This window comes from Rhinolophus hipposideros (genome assembly GCF_964194185.1).
Source record: "Rhinolophus hipposideros genome assembly, chromosome: 14".
NCBI lineage: Eukaryota > Metazoa > Chordata > Mammalia > Chiroptera > Rhinolophidae > Rhinolophus > Rhinolophus hipposideros.
The window spans coordinates 40,153,235-40,174,910 of record NC_138060.1 but is presented as its reverse complement, the minus strand read 5'-3'; the positions used below and the strand labels follow the sequence as shown (position 1 = coordinate 40,174,910).

The 21,676-nt window shown below is 35.9% G+C and overlaps 1 protein-coding gene across 1 annotated transcript in view; it reads right to left on the bottom strand.

The window, feature by feature from the left end:
- KCNH8 (potassium voltage-gated channel subfamily H member 8) overlaps positions 1-21,057 on the bottom strand; it is a gene marked incomplete at its 5' end in the record, with an annotated part of 310,088 nt that extends 289,031 nt beyond the window's left edge. The window contains one exon of the mRNA XM_081072214.1: positions 20,982-21,057. Coding sequence (XP_080928340.1) covers positions 20,982-21,057 — 76 coding nt within the window. The remainder of the gene's footprint in view (positions 1-20,981) is intronic.
- Positions 21,058-21,676: the final 619 nt, after the last annotated feature.

The following is a 21,676-nucleotide window of genomic DNA, read 5'->3' as shown; positions in this document are numbered from 1 at the left end:
GACCTGTATCCTTCAAGGGATCTAATTTAACCTAGAAAATGCTAAGCCAGTGAGAGTTTCTCAGAAAGTAAAAGACAAGTTTTCTTAAAACTTAGGCTTAGTTATATAAGGAGTTGCTCCAAAGAAGAAATTATTCAGATGGCTCACAAAAAATCATACAATTTATGAAAATGAATAACTACGGACATTAGAACAAGTAAGAATAAGAAAGAAACTATGTGGCTAAAAACACTACATTCATTTAAAATATATTCCACAAGAACTCATATATTTGCTAAAGGAAATTTGGACATCCAACTTTGAGCATCTTTAAGTCTGTGCAAGGAAGAAATACTATCAGTTTCACAACATTCCCAAAATCTCTTCTCCATCTAACTCTGATATTGGAAACTGTTCTGAATTCCTTAAGCGCAAGACACTATTATGTAAGATATTACACTTTAGGAGCAATTAAAATTTAATTGAAGTAATACTAATTCTGAATAGGTGTGTGTGTGTGTGTGTGTGTGTGTGTGTGTGTGTGTGTGTGTGTGTGTTGGGGATAGAGCTTGAGCAACTGTTAAAGAAGGATAACAAAGATATAGGAGGTTGAGAATATAGCGGATTAATTTTACCTAGAACAAGAATGTCTTTTCATAATATCTATGTCTGTGAAATGAAAATGATGCCATTTCTTTAACTATGTCACAAAAATGATAGAAAATATTAACATAAAGTGATAGAATGAATATGGAATATATAGTTGTGAGACATGGATATGAATCTTCTCCATGGATCTCACATGGAAATTATCTAATTCCCTCCCAAACTTGTCAGATACTTGTGAAAAATAAGTGAAATCATATTTATGTTTTTGTAATAAAACATTTATGTATGTGTTCATCAACATAGCATAAAACATAGAAGTTATGTTGAGTGAGATTCTTTGACCAGAAAACAAAAGATATCTACAAATAATCTTTCAGTCATCAGAAGACTATTTATTGATCGCTGATAGGCTCCATTCCATAAAATTCACTTTAGCTGGAGCTATCCATTTACTGAAGAACAATTATGTGCTAGGTATCTTTGTTATATAACAAGATAATAAAATATATTTATTTGCTTCCAACTTCTGTTGCTATCCTAAAATATTAGGTGTTAATGTCCACATTCCAAAAGGAAGTGAGAGACCATACACAGGGTTTTTAAATGAGGTAAACAAAAACCAGTTTGCACACTCTTAACCCTTCCTTCATCTACATGAAGGGTATATAAGGGTTGGGTTGGAAGAGTAAGGGCAGTGGGGGAGGGAACGGGTTCAAGAAACAGAAGGGGCTTGACTTTCACTTCAAGCGCAGGAAATGGGCCTTTGATAACATAGAGTATCCTCAGGAAATTTGTGGAAACCAATTTAAGAAGTGAGCGGTGATGGCTGGGCAGCTGCTCTGCTGGTATAGTGAAGGGAGACTGCTCTATTGAACATGGCCTACAAAGAGCATGAGATGTTCCCTATGGATTCCATGTAATCCAAACCTGTAAGAGAAAAGGAGTAGGTTGTCCAAGATCCTGTACAAGAGGGACCCCTCTATGGTGAAGTGATCCCCTTAGAAGAAGTTGGAGATGTACCTCTGGATGTCTTGGGGATGAGGAAAGAGTCATAAGCTATGGATAAATGTGATCACTCAAGTTAAAGATAAAACAGGTAACACATCTCCTAGGATGCTGTATGGGGATGTGTGTACATGCATGTGTATGTGAGTGTGTGCATACATATAGGAAGAAGTCTTAAAAACCCCAAAAAGTGTCCAATAAGAAAATCAGTTACACCAAAATCCCAAAGCGTATATCATATTCCAAAAATTTAACAAACAGATTGCACAGCCACCAACCAATTGGAACAGTGCAGTGACCCATCAGAACTACCAGTTTCTACCAGTTTGACTAGAGCAGCACTTACCAAACTAACATCAGTTTTGTTCCAAATGCCACTGGCAACTTAAAATAATATTTGTGAACTGAGAACTTTTCTGTCCCATCTCTCTCTCTCTTTTTCTCTCCTCCAAGTTCAACCCTGGAAGAGTCTCAGACAGACTAATGAATGGTGGAGGAGTAGAATCTGTAGGTAGGGAGCTTTCCCACCACAGGCTACCAGGCCAAACCGGACCTCTGCTGTGGGGTGCAAGAAGCTACCATTTTAAAAGAAGATAGGTATTGTGATTATTACATTGCACTGGGTCTTTATTAACTGAAACTATAGTAACTGCAAAATCATTTCATTACCTAACATTGACCAAAAATATCACAGAACTTGACCTAGATTTCATTCCCGTAGAAGGAAAGAACTGGCCCCATAACAATGGTTTTGAACAGGTAGTGATGTTGGGGTTGGGAAGAGGCTAATTCAGTGGAACAGTTAGAATTATAAATGTTTAGGTGACAGTTCTGAAGTTTTCAAAGTTTCCGTTCAGCCACAGAACTCATTCTTCAAAGGAGAATTGATGCAAAGCTCAATGTGTGAAATAGATGATCTCAGAGTTGTCCTAGTTGGGGGATGAATGGGGAGGGCGACAAGGAAGGACAGGTATATGACAGGCCCGTAAGGGTGCTGAAGAAGAATTTAAAAGCCAATGCTGAGACAATCCCTTCAACAGATAAGCCTTTAAAGTCATAATTATATTTTTAATGTTTTTAATTAATTTGAGAGATGAGAATTCAGCATCTGCACAAGTTTTTTTGAAGAAACTTGTTAATGAAGCACCTTTAATTTAGTGAAAGCTGTTACTCTTCATTCTTCATATTTAAAAATAATTGTTATGTGACTGGGATTACACTCAAATACCTGAGGCAGCGCAGACCATCTTTCTAAGGTTTACAGCTGCTATGTCTGTGGGCTCTTTGGAGATATTTCAGCATTTCTACAAAGCATTCGTTCAAAAAATTCATCTTTGTCTTTTGGAGTTGCAAGTCCTAATAGCCAATTCCATACAATGTACAGAGGAGAAAACTGGAGCTCAAAAATGAATGGATGGAATACCCTACTCAGCAATGAAAAGTAATTAACTAATATATGTATAGATATATGTATCACCTTGGATGGATCTCAAAGAAATCATGCTGAGTGAAAAAAAAATCAACCCCATAAAGTACTTACTATATTATCCTACACATATAATACTCTTGAAATGACAAAATTATAGAGATGGAGGGCAGATTAATGGTTGCTAGTGGGCAGGGAGGGAGGTGGCTGTGACTATAAAAAGGTTGCACAAGGGATCCTTGTGATGAAATTGTTTTGTATCTTGACTGCGGTTGTTATTCCACAAATCCATACTTGTGACTATATTGCGTTGAACTAAACACACACACACACACACACACACACACACACACACACACTCACACACGTACATGTAAAATTGACGAAATTTGAATAAGGTGTATCAAAGTCAATTTTCCGGTGATACGTACTACATTAAAACAAGATGCTGCCATTGGGGAAAACTGGATGAAGGGTATATGGAATCTCTCTGTACTATTTCTTATAACTGTATGGACATCTATAATTATCCTTTAAAAAGTTGAAAAAAAGAATAGAATTGCTTTCTAATAAATTAGAACAGAAAAATATTAGAATCCTGGTACAGTAACTAGATTGCCATTCACTTTTGTATCTCTCATGTCTTAAATATTTTTAATTTAATAAAAGGATATTAACTTCTTAAAAGCCCTAAAAAACAATAATTCAGAAATATCTTATTTCAAGGGGGAGAAAGAAATCATATCGTAGGTCTGAGATTTAAAAAAACAAAACAACATTGCATAGTCTTCCTTGTTGAAGAAGGAGTAATTAAAAATCATCCAGATTTTTAGGTTTACAAAAGAATCATTTTGAATAAGCTACAATACATCTACATTAGCAGAAGGAACATTGCTTCAATGCCTATGAGGTTTCTATTATGCAAATATTTGCACTTCTCCTATACAATACTTTCTAAAAGAAATATGATGTAATTTTAAAACACAGGAGTCGCAATTAGGATAATTGGCCCCAGTTCAGTCTGTGTCACTCATCTGCTCAGTAATTATAAACCAATTAATACTCAATTTCTCCATGGGTAGAATGGTAGTTTTTGCCATGACTATATCATTTTGTTGTGAATACCAAATCAAAGAGACACTGTAACAGAGAAAATTAGGAAATAGTATACAAACATATCACAATATCTAATAAATGGAAGAGGTTGGATATGATCTCTCTGGTCATTTATAGCTGACATTCCAGCACCACAGCTGAGCTGCTAAAAACAGAGCTTCAACCCTCATACGCTAACCATTAGTGGTCTTGTCACCTGGTGTCAAATAGCACACCTTGATGACTTTGTTACAGAAGCACGGTGGGAAAACCATTGAAGGCCTAAATCTATAAAACTTGCTTTAAGGATTCTAGATACGCCTGCTGCTTTAAAGTTCAGTGTAGTTTGAGGTTGTATCCCATCACCATAACTTCTGAAGAAATCTATTGGCTTTCTTGTTATTTTATTCCCAAACCTCCTGGTGGGTCCATTGTTCGACAATTTAACCAAATTTGATTCTACCTTACTAGAAAAAGTCCTTCTCTTCATGAAGACTTTTAACGAGGCTGCAGTGTTTTATACTTAGCAAGTTCATTCATTCAACACGTATTTAAAATTCTACTATTTACTAGGATGTGTGCTAGGGGCAAGGCATACACTGGTGAACAGGATAGAGGTAATCGTCATCCTCTTTTAGTTTACATTCTTATAGAAGTAGGCTGACTGTGTAAAACATTATGCAAAAGTCTGTATTTTTTGGATGTAGTTTCCCATTAGACTGAAATATTAAGAAACTCTCTTCTTTGTAACAGTTTTATAGGTTTCACATGCATCATAGATTTTCTATTCTAAAATACTCATTTTAAATTTTAATAGCATGGGAGGAAATAAACAAGCCATTTCAAGATATCACATTGCCATTTTATAAAGAAAATAAACATGGCTAATCTTTTAAGAACTTTTATTTTTTGAAACACGCCCCCCCCCAAGATAATATTAAGAAGGCAAATGGGATAAATTTTGTTATTGACTCCAATTCTCCTTTGATATATAATTTTCTGTGCCCAACTCATTGAGGGGCATCCTGCATTCATCCATTTGATTTAGTTTAACCAATGATATGTGAGCAAATATGACACAAGCAAAGCCTTGAGAATTGTTTGTGTTATTGGGCTGGCTTTGTTATACGTCTGACATCACCACAGGATCATGTTCACGGCAGCAGATGACAGGAGACATATGGAGCAGAAATGCCCCCCGTGAAGCTTACCCAGTCAAGGCTAGATAGGAGCCGAGACTGTAGATCTGCATATACATGAGTGAGCCCAACCCAGACCTCAGAGCAACCCAGCTAAGCCCAATCTGGGTCAGATGATGCCCCAGTCAACCCACCCTCACATGAGCTACAATAATCAGTAGATAGCTAATAATATACCAAGCAAGTTGGTACTATTAACCAAAAAAAAAAAAAATACCTTTAATGTGATTTTACTGTTAAAATAGTAATTTTGTATTATTAATTTCAATACGGTCATTGCTAATTTTACTTGTTTCTCAAGTCTCATATACTCAATAATGTGGATCAGTACAACTAATAGTATACCAGACAAGGCTGCTCATCAAGAGATAAAAGACAGACTAGATTAACTACAGAGTATGTGTCATTCCTAGTGTTGTAGCTATAACTTGACCCGTCTCCCTACCACCTAGGAAATCATTTAACAGGTTTATTAAAGTACAATCCACATACAATAAACTACAAATTTAGATTGTGCAATTTGGTAAGTTTAACAGATGTGTATACTCAAACACAATCTCTACACTTAAGACAGTGACCATATCCATCAACCCCAAAAGTTTCCTCGTGCTCTTTTGTAATTCCACTCCTCTCTACCCCACTCCCTCTCCTAAGCTACCATTGCTAGGCCAGAAGCATTTTTAAGTTCAAGTTAGTGTGACACTATTCTATAGATAGCTCTGAATCTGTCTTAATATTATCAAACTTCTGAATTTGTAGCAAAGCTTCAGGTGATCTCCAGCATCAGTGGGTCATGATGCCTCAGGTAAGAAGAACCATGTTTGGTATTTATTCTAACAAAGGAGGTAAATTCCTGGATAATCCACTCTATATTGTTTATAAAACACTGCTACTTTGCAGTTGTCTAAATTGAGTTTTCCAAATGGTGTGTTCTTAAAATGCATGAAAATGGTATGTAAATGTCTCAGAGTGAAGTAAGCCATGACCAGTAAGATCTTAATTATATAAATCTAATGCTTTACAATTTAGCTCCATTTTGGGGGTCTTTTTATTAAACACAAGCTGCTAAAGTCAAAACTATATGTATAAATTCCAGCTTCACTATTTATAAAGTATGTGACTTTTGACAATTTATTCAGCCTCTCTGGGCTTCAAGTTCTCTATCCATAGAGTAGGGGTAAAAATACCTAATTTTTAGTATTGCAGAGATTAAATAAACTAATATAGGTGAAAATATCAAACATAGTACTAGGTTCATGGTTGGCCCATTAAATGTCAGTTCTCTTTCCACTCCTTTTAAAGTAAAATCAGAGTAAAGTTGAAGGAAGAACATGGGCTTTGCAATTAAAAAATGAGAGTAAAAGCCCAGCCTTCTCATGTACTAGTTTTCGGAAAAAACACTAAGCCTCTCTCTCTAGGGTCCTTTGCCTTCTTTTCTCTAAAGTGAGGATAATAAAAATATTTAGGAACAATCACAGGCCAGTAGAGACCCAAGTCACTTCCATTTCAAGGTTTCTGGCATATCGTAATAAACGTATATATATATTTGTAAAGAGGGTGGCCCCCCAAAAGTATGCACATGGCTTGTATTCATCTTTTGTTATCAGTATATATTGAGTATTAGAATTTTAATACAGTTTTTTTTTCCTTTTTTAAAATGTGCATACATTTTTGGCACCCTTTGTGTGTGTATAATTGAATGTTTAGTTTAATATTTTATATTTATGTTAAGAGTGAAAATTGTGGGATAAATTTTTCCCTGATTCCTTAGGCTTTTTATATAATTTACTTTTGATATTATCATGTGACTGATGATGACAGTAAAAGAAACCATGTACTGCCGTGCCAAATATTTTTCTGTATTTAACATCACATACCGTGTAGTATAACTACTATACTTAAGTCTCATACATATAAATATTTGGTAATTTTGACTACTGTGGCATATAATGAGTGATAGAATATTATCATTTCTTGAACACAAAGATGAATTGATAGAATATTACCATTTCTATGCACAAAAATGAATTATGCATACACCACAACCAAGTTCAAGCACATTTCTACTTCATACATTTTTAAATTTAATAAATATTGTCCTTACTATGACATTGTGTTCTACAAAACTTTACATTTGTCTTGTCAACACAAACAAAATAACTTTATCATTAATGATCTTTTTAACTGAATTTACAGTAACATTTACAATAATATATAACATACCTTCTATGGAATAAACTTTGAAAAGCTTTATTTATATTCATAATTTAGATGCAAAAATTCAAATATTATTTAAATTAACTGATTTTTCATTGGAAACTCTGGTGATATTAATACTTGCTAAGTTCTTCTGTTGTTGAAACAATACATTAATCAGTTACTTCATTTTTTCCTACATGCACAAGAAAGTTTAAAATAAAGAATGAATTTTTTAGTAAAATAGAACAAACTACAGATACATGCAAGAAAATGAATTAATTGCAAAAGCATTATGCAAAAAAAAGAAGCCAGATTAAAAAAAAAATCTACATCCTGTATGATTTCATTAGTATTACATTCTAGAACAGGCAAAATCATAGGGTAGAAAGAGATTAGTTGTTGATAGGGACGAGAAGTGGGGACAGGGTACTGACCTTTGAGGGTGAAGATACTGTTCTAAATCTTTATTGTGGTGGTGGTAATATGACTTTATTCACTTTGCAAAATTCATTCAAGTTTGCTTAAACGGGGTGATTTTATTGTATATTGATTATACCATCATAAACCTTACCAAAAAATAAAAATGAATAAATCAAATTCATTTAGAAGAGCTGTCCTTTGATCTAAATGAAAAGCCATGCTACACAAAGCAGTATGTCCAAGGCACTTTCTGCACAATGAATCATCATTTTCAGGCATAGTCTTCATAAATCAGCTACTAATTTTTTAAGAACATGCCACTGCTTGTTCAGCGGATTTGTGTCTTCTGATTTTAATGTGATCAGTAATATTGCCCAGTGGGCAGCCATGATAGATGTAAAGGTCAACATTTTCTTCCAGTTATACATTTATCATCAACTTTCTTAAGAAATGGGAATTCAATACTTCATTAAACACATTTTTCACATTTATGAAGTCATTGATGCTAAAAAAAATGTTCACTGTAAAAAGTTTTAATACTACTAAAAATACAGATACATTCTACCTATATTTTATATATACCTAAGATATAATTTCCCAAGTTTCCTACTGACTTCACTAACTTGTGGCTTGGTAACTTCATGCATCTCACAGGACATGGTGCTACTTGTTAGTGTACAATGTGTATATTGTCCTAGGGAAGGATAAATACATATATGTTATTAAATATTTTATATCTGGAAAGGGTTGCCGTAAAATATATGTATTATTGCTGGCCATCTTTCAAATTTAAGCACACATTAAAGTCAGAATTATAGTCACTCCACAGACATCTGAGACATTATTAGACGAGACCATAGCCAAGCTATAAGAACTAAATGGAGATCTACCAACCCATCCTGGCTTGTTTTAATGCAATGATTAATAACAATAATTAATTAAAATATGAAAAATCTAGTACAAATGCTAAACCAGATGGGATTATGTTATAATGGGCATAAATATGGTTGTGTGTTTTCACCACCAAAATTCAATAGTACACACATACAAAAAAAGAAAATAAATGCCAATATCACACACATACACAACCAGTGTAAAAATTCTAAATAAAACATTAACTGGTAAAGTAAGTCCTCACTTAACTTTGTCAGCAGGTTCTTGGAAACTGCAACTTTAAGCAAACCGATGTATAACAAAAACCTATTTTACCACAGGCTAATTGATGTAAACAAGAATTAAGTTCTTATGGCATATTTCTGGTCACAATCACATCACCAAACTTCAAAATAAAGACCCAAAACACTTCTAATGTTAAACATTAAAATAAGTGTGAGCTCTACGTACACATAAGAAAGATGAATTAAAACAAAGATGATTATATTCCAACCTGCCTATTCTAGTTCAGGGTCACAGGTGGCCCAGGGCACAAGACTGTGAACCAGACAGGATGTCCTTCCACCGCAGGGCCACACACACACACACACACACACACACACACACACACACACAGTCACTCAGAGAGGGACAATTTAGAAAAGTCAATTCACCTAACGTGCACATCTTTGGGATGGAGGAAGAAACTGGAGTACCCAAAGGAAACCCATGCAGACATGGGGAAAAGATGCAAACTCCAGACAGTGGCCCTGGCCGGGAATGTTTTTTTTTCCTTCTCTCATCAATGCAACAACGTTGAATGAAATGACGTTATTCAAGAACATGCTGTAAAATCCAGCAAACATGGCCAAGTAACTTTTATTGAAAGAATGCAAAGAAATTTCAATATTATGAATTCTGTCAATAAAATTTCTTGTACTAATTAATGCAATAAGAGACAGAATTGCTTGGATAAATGATGAAAAGGTAATTGATAAAACTGCTTAATAAAATAGGGATGCATGGCAAAATCTCTTCATAAAGCAGAAATATGTAATAAACTCTCTATCTTTCACCCTAAAAGCCAGAAAAATACTGATTAGAAAAAAACACTAAAATAATTCCCATTAAAGTCAGGAACAAGAGGGATTTTCTTTAACATCACCAATTTTTATATTATTTATGATACTAGCCAAAGCAATTAGACAATAGAAAAATCTGAAGCGATAAAAAGTAAAAGTTGCAAAACTTGGAAACAAGAAAGCAATTTTTTAGTATTTGAGGACAATATTACTTCTTACCTGAAAACCCCAAAAAACCAACTGCAAAATTATTACAAAAAATAGTAGAGACTCAAGTAGCCTGGGTAAAAAAAATAACACATAGGAATCAATATTTTTCAATAAACAAACATGATTGCGTTAGAAAAACAAAACAGTGGAAGAAGAGATTTCATATATATTTTATATAACAGTACAAAGATGAAATCACTGGGGATAAAATAAATAAGTGTGCAAGAGCTTTATTGAGAAACTCATGAAAATATGTAAATGTCAAAAATATATAGCAAGTTTTGGATATACATTTTCAACATCATAAAAATGTCATTTTCCCTACAGCAGATTTCATTAAAAATGCATCCGGATTTTTTTTCAGCTGGTAATATGATTCTTAACTTCATATGGACTTCCAAATAAGTGTGATTAGCTAAGTTAAATTATGGGGGAAAACAGAATTGTCTGAGAGTGATAACACATAATAAAACTATAATTAAAGCTGTGTACTAACATATAAAAAAAGATAAATGTAACAGAATTGAAAGTCAAAAATAGAAAGAATTACATTTAGAAATAGAGAATATGAAAAACTAGACATTTCAAATCAGCATGGACTAGATAAATTATTGAATGCTGTTGTTAGGAAAATGGATAAGAATCTAGGAAGAATAAGTTTTGATCCCTACATCATATTCAATAGATCAAATTACAGAACTTATTAATGGAGGGGAAAAAACTAAATATGCAAAATGAAACTATGGTAGAACATATAGAATGTATTTTTAAAATAATTCCAGAATACAAAACACCTCTCTAAGTATGGAACCAAACAGAAATCATAAAATGAAAATTGATCAATTCATCTATATAAAAATCAAACAACCAACCAAAATTGGAAAAAAAACATACACAATTCTCATGACCAATGCAGTGTCCATTTTGTTACCATGTAAACAGCTTATGGAAATCAAAAACAGAATGCCAACAATCCAATTAATGAAGGGCAATCAATATGAACAAATAATGCACAGAAAGGAATTCAAATATGTGTAGACCTTAATAATATTAAACAATGCTCAACAAATGTACATTAAAAATTATAATAGGAAGCTACTTTTTATCTATTAGTTCAAAACCAATTCAAGTGATAGTATATAAAATGAGTATATTAAAAACTATGCAAATAGTTATTATTACTATTTTTCAAATAATTTTATAACTTTTGGTTTGTTCAAACCAAACATACACTACATGCTAGAGAGGACTGTGCAGATAGACAGGAACCCTTGGTGATTATTAACTCTATATCTTAAATGCTGAATCTACACATTTGTTGAGAAAGAGTGTAGTCTCATTTTCAGGTAACTGAAATGTAACCTACCCAAAGGTGTACCAAATTAATACAATAAAAGGTTTAGCCCCAAGACATGTATTCTTTTCCATCATTCATGGAATCCCAGTAGAAAAATTTATTTAGGTGTTAACTCCAAAAGCATGCCCAATTTTATTTGGTGCCATTGAAGGAATAGCCAGGACACCATATTTCAGGACAAGTCCAGTTCTTGTCCAACTAGGTATTTGCTATGTCAGTAACATCTGAACTTATGTGGATCCTTTTTTTTTTTTTTTTTTTTAGAAAATCAAATCAAATTTGATTGGAAAGACTAAGACATGGAAGACTAAGTGCTCTGATCTCAGTTTTCTCTAACTCAATAATTACTCATAGAATAAGAAACTCAGTTGGACTGATAAGAACCATAAGGAAGTCTGTCCAAAAGACTATTAATAGAATAAAAGAAAACATGCAGTAAAGAAAAACAAAAAACTTCAGATTAGATTTGAGAGTTGGAGACCTAGATACTCTTATTTCTTCTGTAAGTTCATTGTCGGGAAAAAGTAAATGATTTCTGTTAAAAGATGTCAAAAGCTCCTGCCACTAGAGAATATATTTCTCCAAATAAAAGCAGACTCAAAATAGAAGAATTTCTTCTGTCAGACACTAACAAGGTAAAAATACAAAATGATGTCATTATAATAGATATGAGAATTAGACCATTTTCCACAGAGAGATTAGCCTGACAATTAAAAAAAAAAAATCACAAGGAAGTTCTAAAGTCAGCAAATTCTAAGCACCAAAATCTCAAAGAAAATGGATTTATTTTTTTTAAATGGACAGATTTTCTTTGATGAGCAAAACTGCTTTGCACAATGAATGCATTTAATAATTCCAGATATGAGTCTTAAATACCAATTTGAAAACATTATTTAAGTAACAAGTACTTAAAGCATAATATATCAAAAGAAAAATACAGCCTATGAACTAGGAATGGCTAAAATCTTTAAAGCAGAAATTCTTTTCTTGTAAGAGATAGAAACTAGAAATAATACCACAGGTTGTCCCAGTTTGTTTATACTTATTGTAAAAAATATTACATTTTAGAGGTAGTGTGATATAGTAAAAACAAATCATAGGTTATAGTAAGCTAGTATAGTAATGTACAAAAATTCTGAGCTTGAATTCTGTCATCTGTAATAAAAAGGGGGACTGCCATCCTCCTTGAGGGGTTGTTGGATTGTGATAGGAAAAGATGAAGCACTAGCATGGTACACAGTGTGTATATAGATATGCCCCAAATAGTAGCCATTATTATTATTAGAATTTTATTAAAGAGATTAGTACTTGAACTGTGTGAAAAAGAGGGGCTGGAATCCACTCTAGAATTATGTTTCAAAACTAAATTTAATTATACAATATTGAATATGAAGAATACCAGCTATCACTGAAAGGAAATAAAGACAATTACCGGTAATATACAGCCCTGGCCTTCAAGGAATTTAAAAGTCTTTTACTCAAAGAAACATTTCTTGAGCAGACTTTGTTCCAAGCGTAAATCTAAGCAAAGGAGATACAAAATAAGTGAAGACAGGGCTTCAAAGCGTTGATAGTTGAGTGTTGAATTATGAAAGCATATAATTAGAACACATGTAGGAGCTGACTAGAGGGATGGGCAAAGAAATGTGGAAGCATAGAAGAAATGTCACCTAACTCTACTTGGAGTCTCACAGAAAGAGTTCAAATAGAAGGTAACTTTTAGGATGGGTTTTAAAGAAAATAAAAGCTCCTGCTCTTCGAGTGACATGCAAAGAGGTCCAGAGGCATGAATGAGTAGGGGGTTGGGAATGAGAGTGTCTGCAGCCTAGGAGGCAGTGGTTCGAGAAGATTTTGCCAAATCATCTTGGGGTCAGATGACACTAAGGACTTTGGACATTCTCCAAGAGACAGCAGGGAGCCAATGGACAGCTTTAAGTAGGAGGGTCACATGACTAAATGGTCATACTGCTTTTAATGGAAATCACTTTGGGGACAATGTAGACTGAAGGAGCAGCGAGTGAGCAGGATAAGGGCTTACAGCCACAGAAGTCTAGTTTAAGACGGGATGCAATTGTGCAGATGAGTAACAGGATCCAAGCTAAAGCAGAGGCAATGAAGGAGGAGCCGAGGAGCCACGTTAGGGCATTTCTAAAGGAAAATCTCAAAGATTCGATAACCAATTGGATGTGTGGGCAGTCAAGGCCGACTGAGATTTTGAGCTTGGAGAAGTGGGTGGGCGGTGATGCCAGTAATGTGGCCAGAAACATAGGAAGACAGATAGGTCTCATAGGCTAGAAGATTATTAGTTTATTTGGGGACATGTGAATTTTGGAGGGTTTAAGGGAGATAGATAGTCACATTAACAGTTATAAAGGAAAGCAAAATATATCTTCCAGGGAATTTATAAGCCAAGCAATATATTTGACTTTAAATTACCGAGAAAGCTCTTAAATGCTCCCGTTGCTAAATATGAGCTATGCCATAGGTAAAGTTGAAATCTCATCGTTTTTGTTTGTAGCCTCTACTAAACCAAAATGGATTTTAAAACTTAGTATTTAGACTATATCAGCAAATGTACAGTGCTGGGGTGAACCCTACTAACTCTGCAGCAGTTGCAATTCTGTATCTTTTACTGTTGGCATTTCTCCAATCGACTTCACTGGGACTGAATTTTAGCACCCTCTCAATTCTTCTCCACAGGAGTAATTCTATAGTACAACCCTAGAGGAGAAGAGGACTCAGCTATGTGGTCAGAAATCAATCTTTCATTTTCCTAAGAAAAAGTTAGCTCCCTGAACAAAGCAGGCATTCATAAGAAAATGAACACATCAATTCCACTGCATTCCACGGGACCCCTGTCCAAGCATTATTAGAAGAGATAGTAAGAAGAAACATTTTAGATTTCAAGGTCGACACTTTTCCTGTATTATGCATCAAACTGTGCAATATGGATAGGTTGGGAGCTTTTATACCAGGCATATGTGGCACCATGCTTCTCTTACCAAGATATGGATCTATCTCCTCCAATGGCTTATTATGATAAAGCACTCTGGCTTTAAAGACGCTCCATGTCTGGCCTAATAGACTTTCCATTGTCCTTCTGCCTCTACTTTGCCCCTTTCAGATCCTCTAAAATACTTGTTATTCTTTCTAAAAAAGGCTCCTCTTTTTAGCCTCAATGACAAGTGCTACACAAATTGGCAAAGTAAATAGAGTATTGTTTTCGCCCTTATTATATATGAGCCAATCACTCCCACCCAGAAGTCATTTATTATATGAAACCCTCCCAGATCACTTCCTCAAAGAAATTATTCCTCCTTCATCCAAATGTGCAGAGCCCTTTGCCTACACCTCCTGAATATTCTTATCCATTTCCAAACTATATTATAATACTTTGTGTACACATTTATTGTCCTCTTTGAGAGGACAAGCTTGATTTCCCAAAGATCCTAGTATAATGGCTTTGTATAGATAGTTAGTGTTGATTAAATATCGTTGAAGAAATGATTGATGGACTGAGTGAATGAATAAAGTAAAGATCTCTCCAGAGGGACCATGCCCTCGCAGAAGTATATTAGGTCTCACATATCCCAGAAACTGATAACTCAAGACCCTCTATATGTTTCTCATGCTAGAAGAGGGCTCATGCAATGGCCTTTGGCCTACAGGTGATGTCAAATGCCAGAGCCTAGAAAAAAATAAATTGTGGGCATAACTTCCATTCTTAACATATTAGCTATCCATTTGCCTCTATATAATGATATCAAAACAAAATTATCTAATATTTTTAAAGACTATATAATAACTTTTATTATTTGTATATCTCACTCAAAAGAAATGCATTTCTGGTAAAGACGTAAATCCAATTGTTGAAGGGAAGTTATGAGAACCCCTGTGATAAGTCACGTGCAGAGTGAAGAATGCATCTACAAAGTCATCCTTCCTCTCTACTCTGTCCTCCCTCTCCCTCTCACTTTCTTCCTTTCTAATTTTTAGTAAACCTGGACTAAAGCTTAAATAAAGAACATTATTTACTTTAACACAGCCAAAATCGATTCATCAGGGCATAGTGTGGAGTTTCTTAGATCTGAAACATGGCTAGAGGCATGAGAAAGAGATGGAAAATATACTGTTTCAAAAAAGTCTACATAGTTAGCCCGGAAACGCCCTGGTTAAGAAAGTTAATAACGTGGAAAAAGTCCAGTCACTTCAGGCTGCAACGACCTGACTTGGGTATCATTCTTTGCTGATGCCACATTCTTGGGCTGGTCCCCCATCCAGTACAAGCTGAAATACTTGTACACATACTAACAGACTTCATGTAACCTTCCTTATCTGGAAAGAGAGAGCACCCTGTCAAGAGGCTGGGAGTATATTCTGAAAAATATTCCCATGTCTCTCACATTATGCCTGGATCAGAGCATAAAGAATCTGACAGCACAGCTCACTATCCATGCCCTACGCTAAATTTACTCATATGCCATCACTAAATGTGAAGGAAAACCCTCCCTCCTGTGAGTTGGGCCTTGTATTCACAAAGATTTCAGACGTAAACTTAGAAGAGTTTACGTGCATACAGAATTACAGAGTGTGTTCAGTAAAGTTGTTTCACGGATGAACAAGTGTGAGAATATTAGGCTTTGTAAGACAGTACAACAATGCAATAGGGACTGCAGGTAATACAATTCTAAGATGGCACCCAAGATTCCCGACTCCTGTGTACACACCCTATTTAATCCCTTTCCCTTGAGTGTGGAGGACATGTGATTTTAGATGAGACTTTACAGATTAGCTATAATCAGTTGACTCTGAGTTAGTCAAAAGCGAGATTTATCGGTGGGACTGATTTAGGTGAGTTCTTAAACAGACACTTCTGTTTTTCTTGAAAAAGTCAGCTGTTCTGTTGTTGTGGTAAGGCCTATAGAAGAGGCCATGTGACAAGAACCATAGGGCAGCCTCCAGTTGCTGAGGAAAGTCCCTGACGGACAGCTAGCAAGAAAATAGGGACCTCAATCATAAAACCACAAAGACCTAAATTGTGCCAACAACTGCGTGAGCGTGGCAGCAGGACTGGAGCCTCAGTGAGACAACAGCCCCAGCTGACAACTCGTTTACTGCCTTCTGAATCCTGAGCAGAGGACCCAGCTCATCTTTGCCTGGATGTCTAGCCCACAGAAAATGTGATATAATAACCAATAAGTTTGTGGTAATTTATTATACAGAGATAGAAAACTAACACAGGAATTATCTTCCTAAACATAAAGAATAGGAATAAAAGAGACTATAGAGGCATGTAAAATATAAAAATACAAAGAGTCTTTATAAACTTCCATGTGTGGGAAGATATCTGTGGAGTGCCAGACATTTCCTTGAATGTTTTCACATAATAGCCTTTTATAGACAGACCCATACATAATGGAGCACTTTTTTTTTATTGGCTAAATGCCTTTGATGTTATTCTCTAAACTACAACTCAGCAAAGACTTAACAAGATCTCCACTGTCTCACCTTATTCTTCCCTCTTCCTATGGCATTGGGTACATTACCCTTCTCTGTTTCTAATATTGACAGATTTATATATCATGATGAAACCATAAAGAGAATTGATAAAACCAAAAAGAAAAACCACTGAGAATTGCCTCTGTAAAGGAAGTATTTAGATTTTAACAAATTTCCTTGGGCCATCTGAAGAGGCAATACAGGAGTATATAAAATATACACAAATATGAATGCGTTCTGGAGCACCATTCTTCTGAATGCTGTGACTAGAATCTCCTTGTTAGAGTCTATTGGGCTACAAACTTCTTTTAAAGCTTAAATTTTGTCTCACCAACCCCAAAGGGGAAGTATTCTGGCCAAATTTTGATATGACTAGACAACGTAGGCTAATGCACCATTATGTTTGAAAATGGACATTTCCCCCTGAAAGTTTTATATTCTCAAAAAAAAATGTGTTTTTCTCAAATGCTACTCTGTGGCAAATATTTGTACTGAAAAACTTTTTTATAAAATACGGACTTACGTGTTCTCTTATCAGACTTTGTCTTCGTCCAGATTAATATTCACGTACTTAAAGCAAAAGTCTACTAATAAAAGACTTTTTATAAATACATTAAGCATGTTTTAAAAATGAAACTTTGTAGGGATGAACTGTATGCAGGTCATAATAGTAAGATTTTGTGTGTGTGTATGTGTGTGTGTGTGTGTGTGTGTGTGTGTGTGTGTGTGTGTTAGAATATTTCAAGTGAGAAGTGTGGCTACATGTAATGAGTCAACTAAATTCACTGGAGTTACTTTTTCCCCCTAAATGGGGTACACATACTCAATACTTGCAAGGTTTTTAGTTAGTTTAAGCCTCATTTACATTTCAATTGAACACAAACAAGAAGAACATATTTCAAGAGCAAATATATTTTAGAGGAGTTTTATATAAAAATGTTTATATTTTCCAAGTTTTTTAAAAAATATATTGTATATGAGAAAAGATAGTTTCAATTAGCTGTCCACAATTTTCTTTCAATCCTGACAAATAGCTCACTTCTTAACTATTAAAAGAAAAAATATCTTATTATGTAAAGCAATAAAGTGTCACTAGGTGATAAAATATATTATTAACTTGTTTTATGTTGCCCTGATAATGCCTCACCTGATACATTAGTTAAATTATGTTATAGGCTTATATTGTCATTTACTTATTTTATTTTCCTGGCAAAATTTTTAGACGACGTTTTCAGTTATTTTCCATTGCAATATTAAATCAATAAAGCTAACAATAATGCTACATTGTGGTTAAGTTAGCAAAGTGGTTTGCCAGGGTTATTGTTTGCTCTCTTATTTTTTCATCAGAATTGCCCAAAATAAAATAAAATATGAAAATAACATGACTGTAAAATATACCTAACAAATATTGCAGAAAATGTACCACATAAACACATTGTATTTTGAGTACAATAACATTATTCACCTTCCAATATAGCTTTTTTAGGGAGGTGGGGGTGACAACTTTGCAAATTTAAAACTTGCAAATAGTTTTATCTTGCACAAAAAAATAAATGGCTACCATAAAAAAAGATCAAGAGAAAGAAGGATAATCATAGGAAAAGAGTTTCAAGGGTAGTAATTAAACTTACTAAAATTGTGTCAACACAGAAAATATAGCATAGTCAGATAAACTAAATATTTAGCACAGGAAATGGTATGCCCATGATTCTAGATACAGCAAAATTTGTGGCTAAAAATTTGCTTCAAGTATTTTTTTTTAAGTTTCAGATTATTTAAATCCTCACACAATTCAAACAAAAAGCAAATGAGAAAATGCAATCCTCCTTCATTGACTGGTGTTTGTTGGGATAAAGGGTATTCATTAAATGGTGTAAACAAAACCTTTTATGTTACTCATCACTTTGAAATTTGCTTCACTGATTTTCAGATTGATATCATACAAAGATATCACACAAAGTCTATCCCTGCAGGAATTCCCCAGACCCTGTGGAGCACAGACCAAGTATGCTCTCCAACAGTTTTAGTTTTTTTATTATGATTATTATTATTCTAAATGCTGATGTGTGATTGTGGTCTTCCCAAAGAAAGATTTAAATTTTCTAACCTTCTATTTTATTGACATTAATGTGTAGTTAAAATAGAAAAACAGCTACTCACTTGTACACTTCTCTCTCTACATGCCCTCTGCTTATCAAATGTTACAGTGAGAGAGGTATCTTCACACTAATGATCCAAAGCCCCTCTCATTAACAATTGATATCTACATGTAACCCGGCAGTAATTCCCAGGACTATGCCAGGATAATTCACTAAACATTGCACTCCATTCAACTTTAAGTGACAATAAGATAAGCAGTTACCAATCACCTCATTTTCAATAGATACATTTGTGATCAATGTTGGAAGCTTTTGGGATTTAAATTTGTAACTTCAGAACCACATATCCACATGATACTGATCAGTTCCTAAGGTAGTAAATACTAGTATCCACAATCATGCATGGTTAACACGGCAATGGTGAGTTTGTGTGGTAGCTGGGTGGCGGAAGAATTGGCAGTGGCAGGGATTTAAAGTTTTATTAGAACATTTCTATTATTATTATCTAAGGAAGACAGATATATAATAGCATTGCACTTTACTTATACTACCTGACACATCTAGAATATATAAGAGGAAAGAGTGGCTAAATCTAAAGATAAAAACCACTGGAAGAATATCCAAAACACAAGTAGACTGGATGTCAAAACTGAAAACTGAACAGCATCCAGTAAATGCTTCATTTCTCTCTCATGTAAACTTTCCCAGCAATTCCTGAAGTGCAAAAGTCCAGGACTTTAATTCCCAGCATCATAAGAGTGTGTATCTAGACTACTGGAATGAATATGATTAAATATGCTCTTCTATATCAGCTCCAAGAAATACTGCCATAGTAAAAAAAAACAACAGTGACAGTAGATGAAAAAGCCTTTTTTAAAAAAAATGAGTTTCTATGAGTCTTGTGTAATAGACAGTAAAAAGAAAAGATGGCACACAGTAGAGACATAAGCTAGGAGGAAGGTGTGGATATGCATAATCAAACAAACAGAGCATTTGTTGGAGGTGAGAGTACAGACTCCTAATTACAGGGAGGAAGCTACTGGAAAGACCAACTAGCTCAGGAAGGGAGTTTGAGAAGCCTAGAAAGGAAAGGGGACCTGACCGTGGTCCTGAAAAAGAACACTTGGGATGATTATGCACAGTCTCCCCTTATCTACACACCACAATCTTCGTTTTTAAAACTGTAGCTTAGACAAGCTAAACGTCCACTAATAAGTCGTCCCTCCCCCCCCAAAAAAGGTCGAAACTTTCTCTGATGATTAAATCAGGCTTTCTAATGCACAGTATTTCCTTTCCCAACAATACTTCCTCGAGTGTTAGGATAATTTCAGGATTGAGAGGTATGCTATTCTAGTTTAAAAGCAGGAATCATGATTCTGACACGCTCACAACGCTTAGACTTCTACAGAAAGCTTACATTTGGCAATCCGGATTCTAGTTTGCGTTTCTTAAACTCAGATGGGAAATCATGCCTACCCGAAAGACATCACAGAATGAAGCTCTACGGACGGAAATCATTCCAAACTCTCGCTATCACCTAGGGAGACTTGAAACTGTAGAACGATACGATGGCATTTCCCCAAATGGACAATTCCCATTCTCATCTCATAAACTTAATGAAAACCAGTTCCTTAAAGAGGTACCAAAATACAGGTCCCACAGTGAACACGGCGTTAGTCGTTCTTCAGGCTCTTTTCTCAGCCCTGACAAGCCCAAGAAGTCATCGGCGCCAACTACACAAAAGTGTTCAAACGGCGCCGAACCATGGGAGAAAAAAAAAAAAAAATTCTCCGCACAAAAGACGCCTTGGCAAGAACAGAAGAGAATTCATTTCGCTGGTGCAAAAATGAAGGTGGGAGCGAAAGTAATTTATACGAGAAAAATCATCCTCAAAAAATACCGTACAACTCGTCGAAGTGCTAGACTTACGTGTTCCGTCAAAACGGGTGGCGATGGTGTCGAGGAAGGTGTTCTGGGGCGCCAGCAATCCTTTCATAACCGGCATTTTTCCAGCGTGGTATGAAATTCTCCATCAAAGTTTGTCCAGAAGGATGGTTCGAGAGGAAAGTGCCAAGAAGGGAGAAGGGGAGCGTGATGACGGCGGGGAGGGGGGCCTGGCGTGGCGGTAGGGCCGATCCAGGGAAGCGGGAGGATGGAAGCGGAGAGGGAGCGAGTTCCAGCTGCCGCTGCTCTGGCAGGAGCAGCCCCGAGAGTGCTCTCGGGGCCCGCCCCGCACCTGCAGTTTCAGCCCGGCGCAGGCTCCCTCCCTCTCCCCCTCCACCTCTGCCAGTTGCCGACCTTGCCCCCCCCCCGCGCCTGCTCCCCCCCTTATACACAGACACTGTCCCTCCGCGGGCGGTAGTGCCCCCTAGGCCGCCGCGTGTGCCTCGCCCCCCACCCCGCCCGCCGGAAAAGAGCCCGCGGTGGCCCGAGTCGCAGCGCCCTGAGCTAAGGCGCGGGGATCGGGGAGGGCAGCGCTCGACGCTCGGTGGCGCTGAGCCTCCCGGTCTCCAAGGGGCGCGGGGAAACGCACGCGAGCACAACTCCCACCCCCCAGAAGCCGGTGAACAAAGACCCCTTTGTTCCCGCTTTGTCCCTCTCCCGGGGAGACCCGAGTCCCGTGG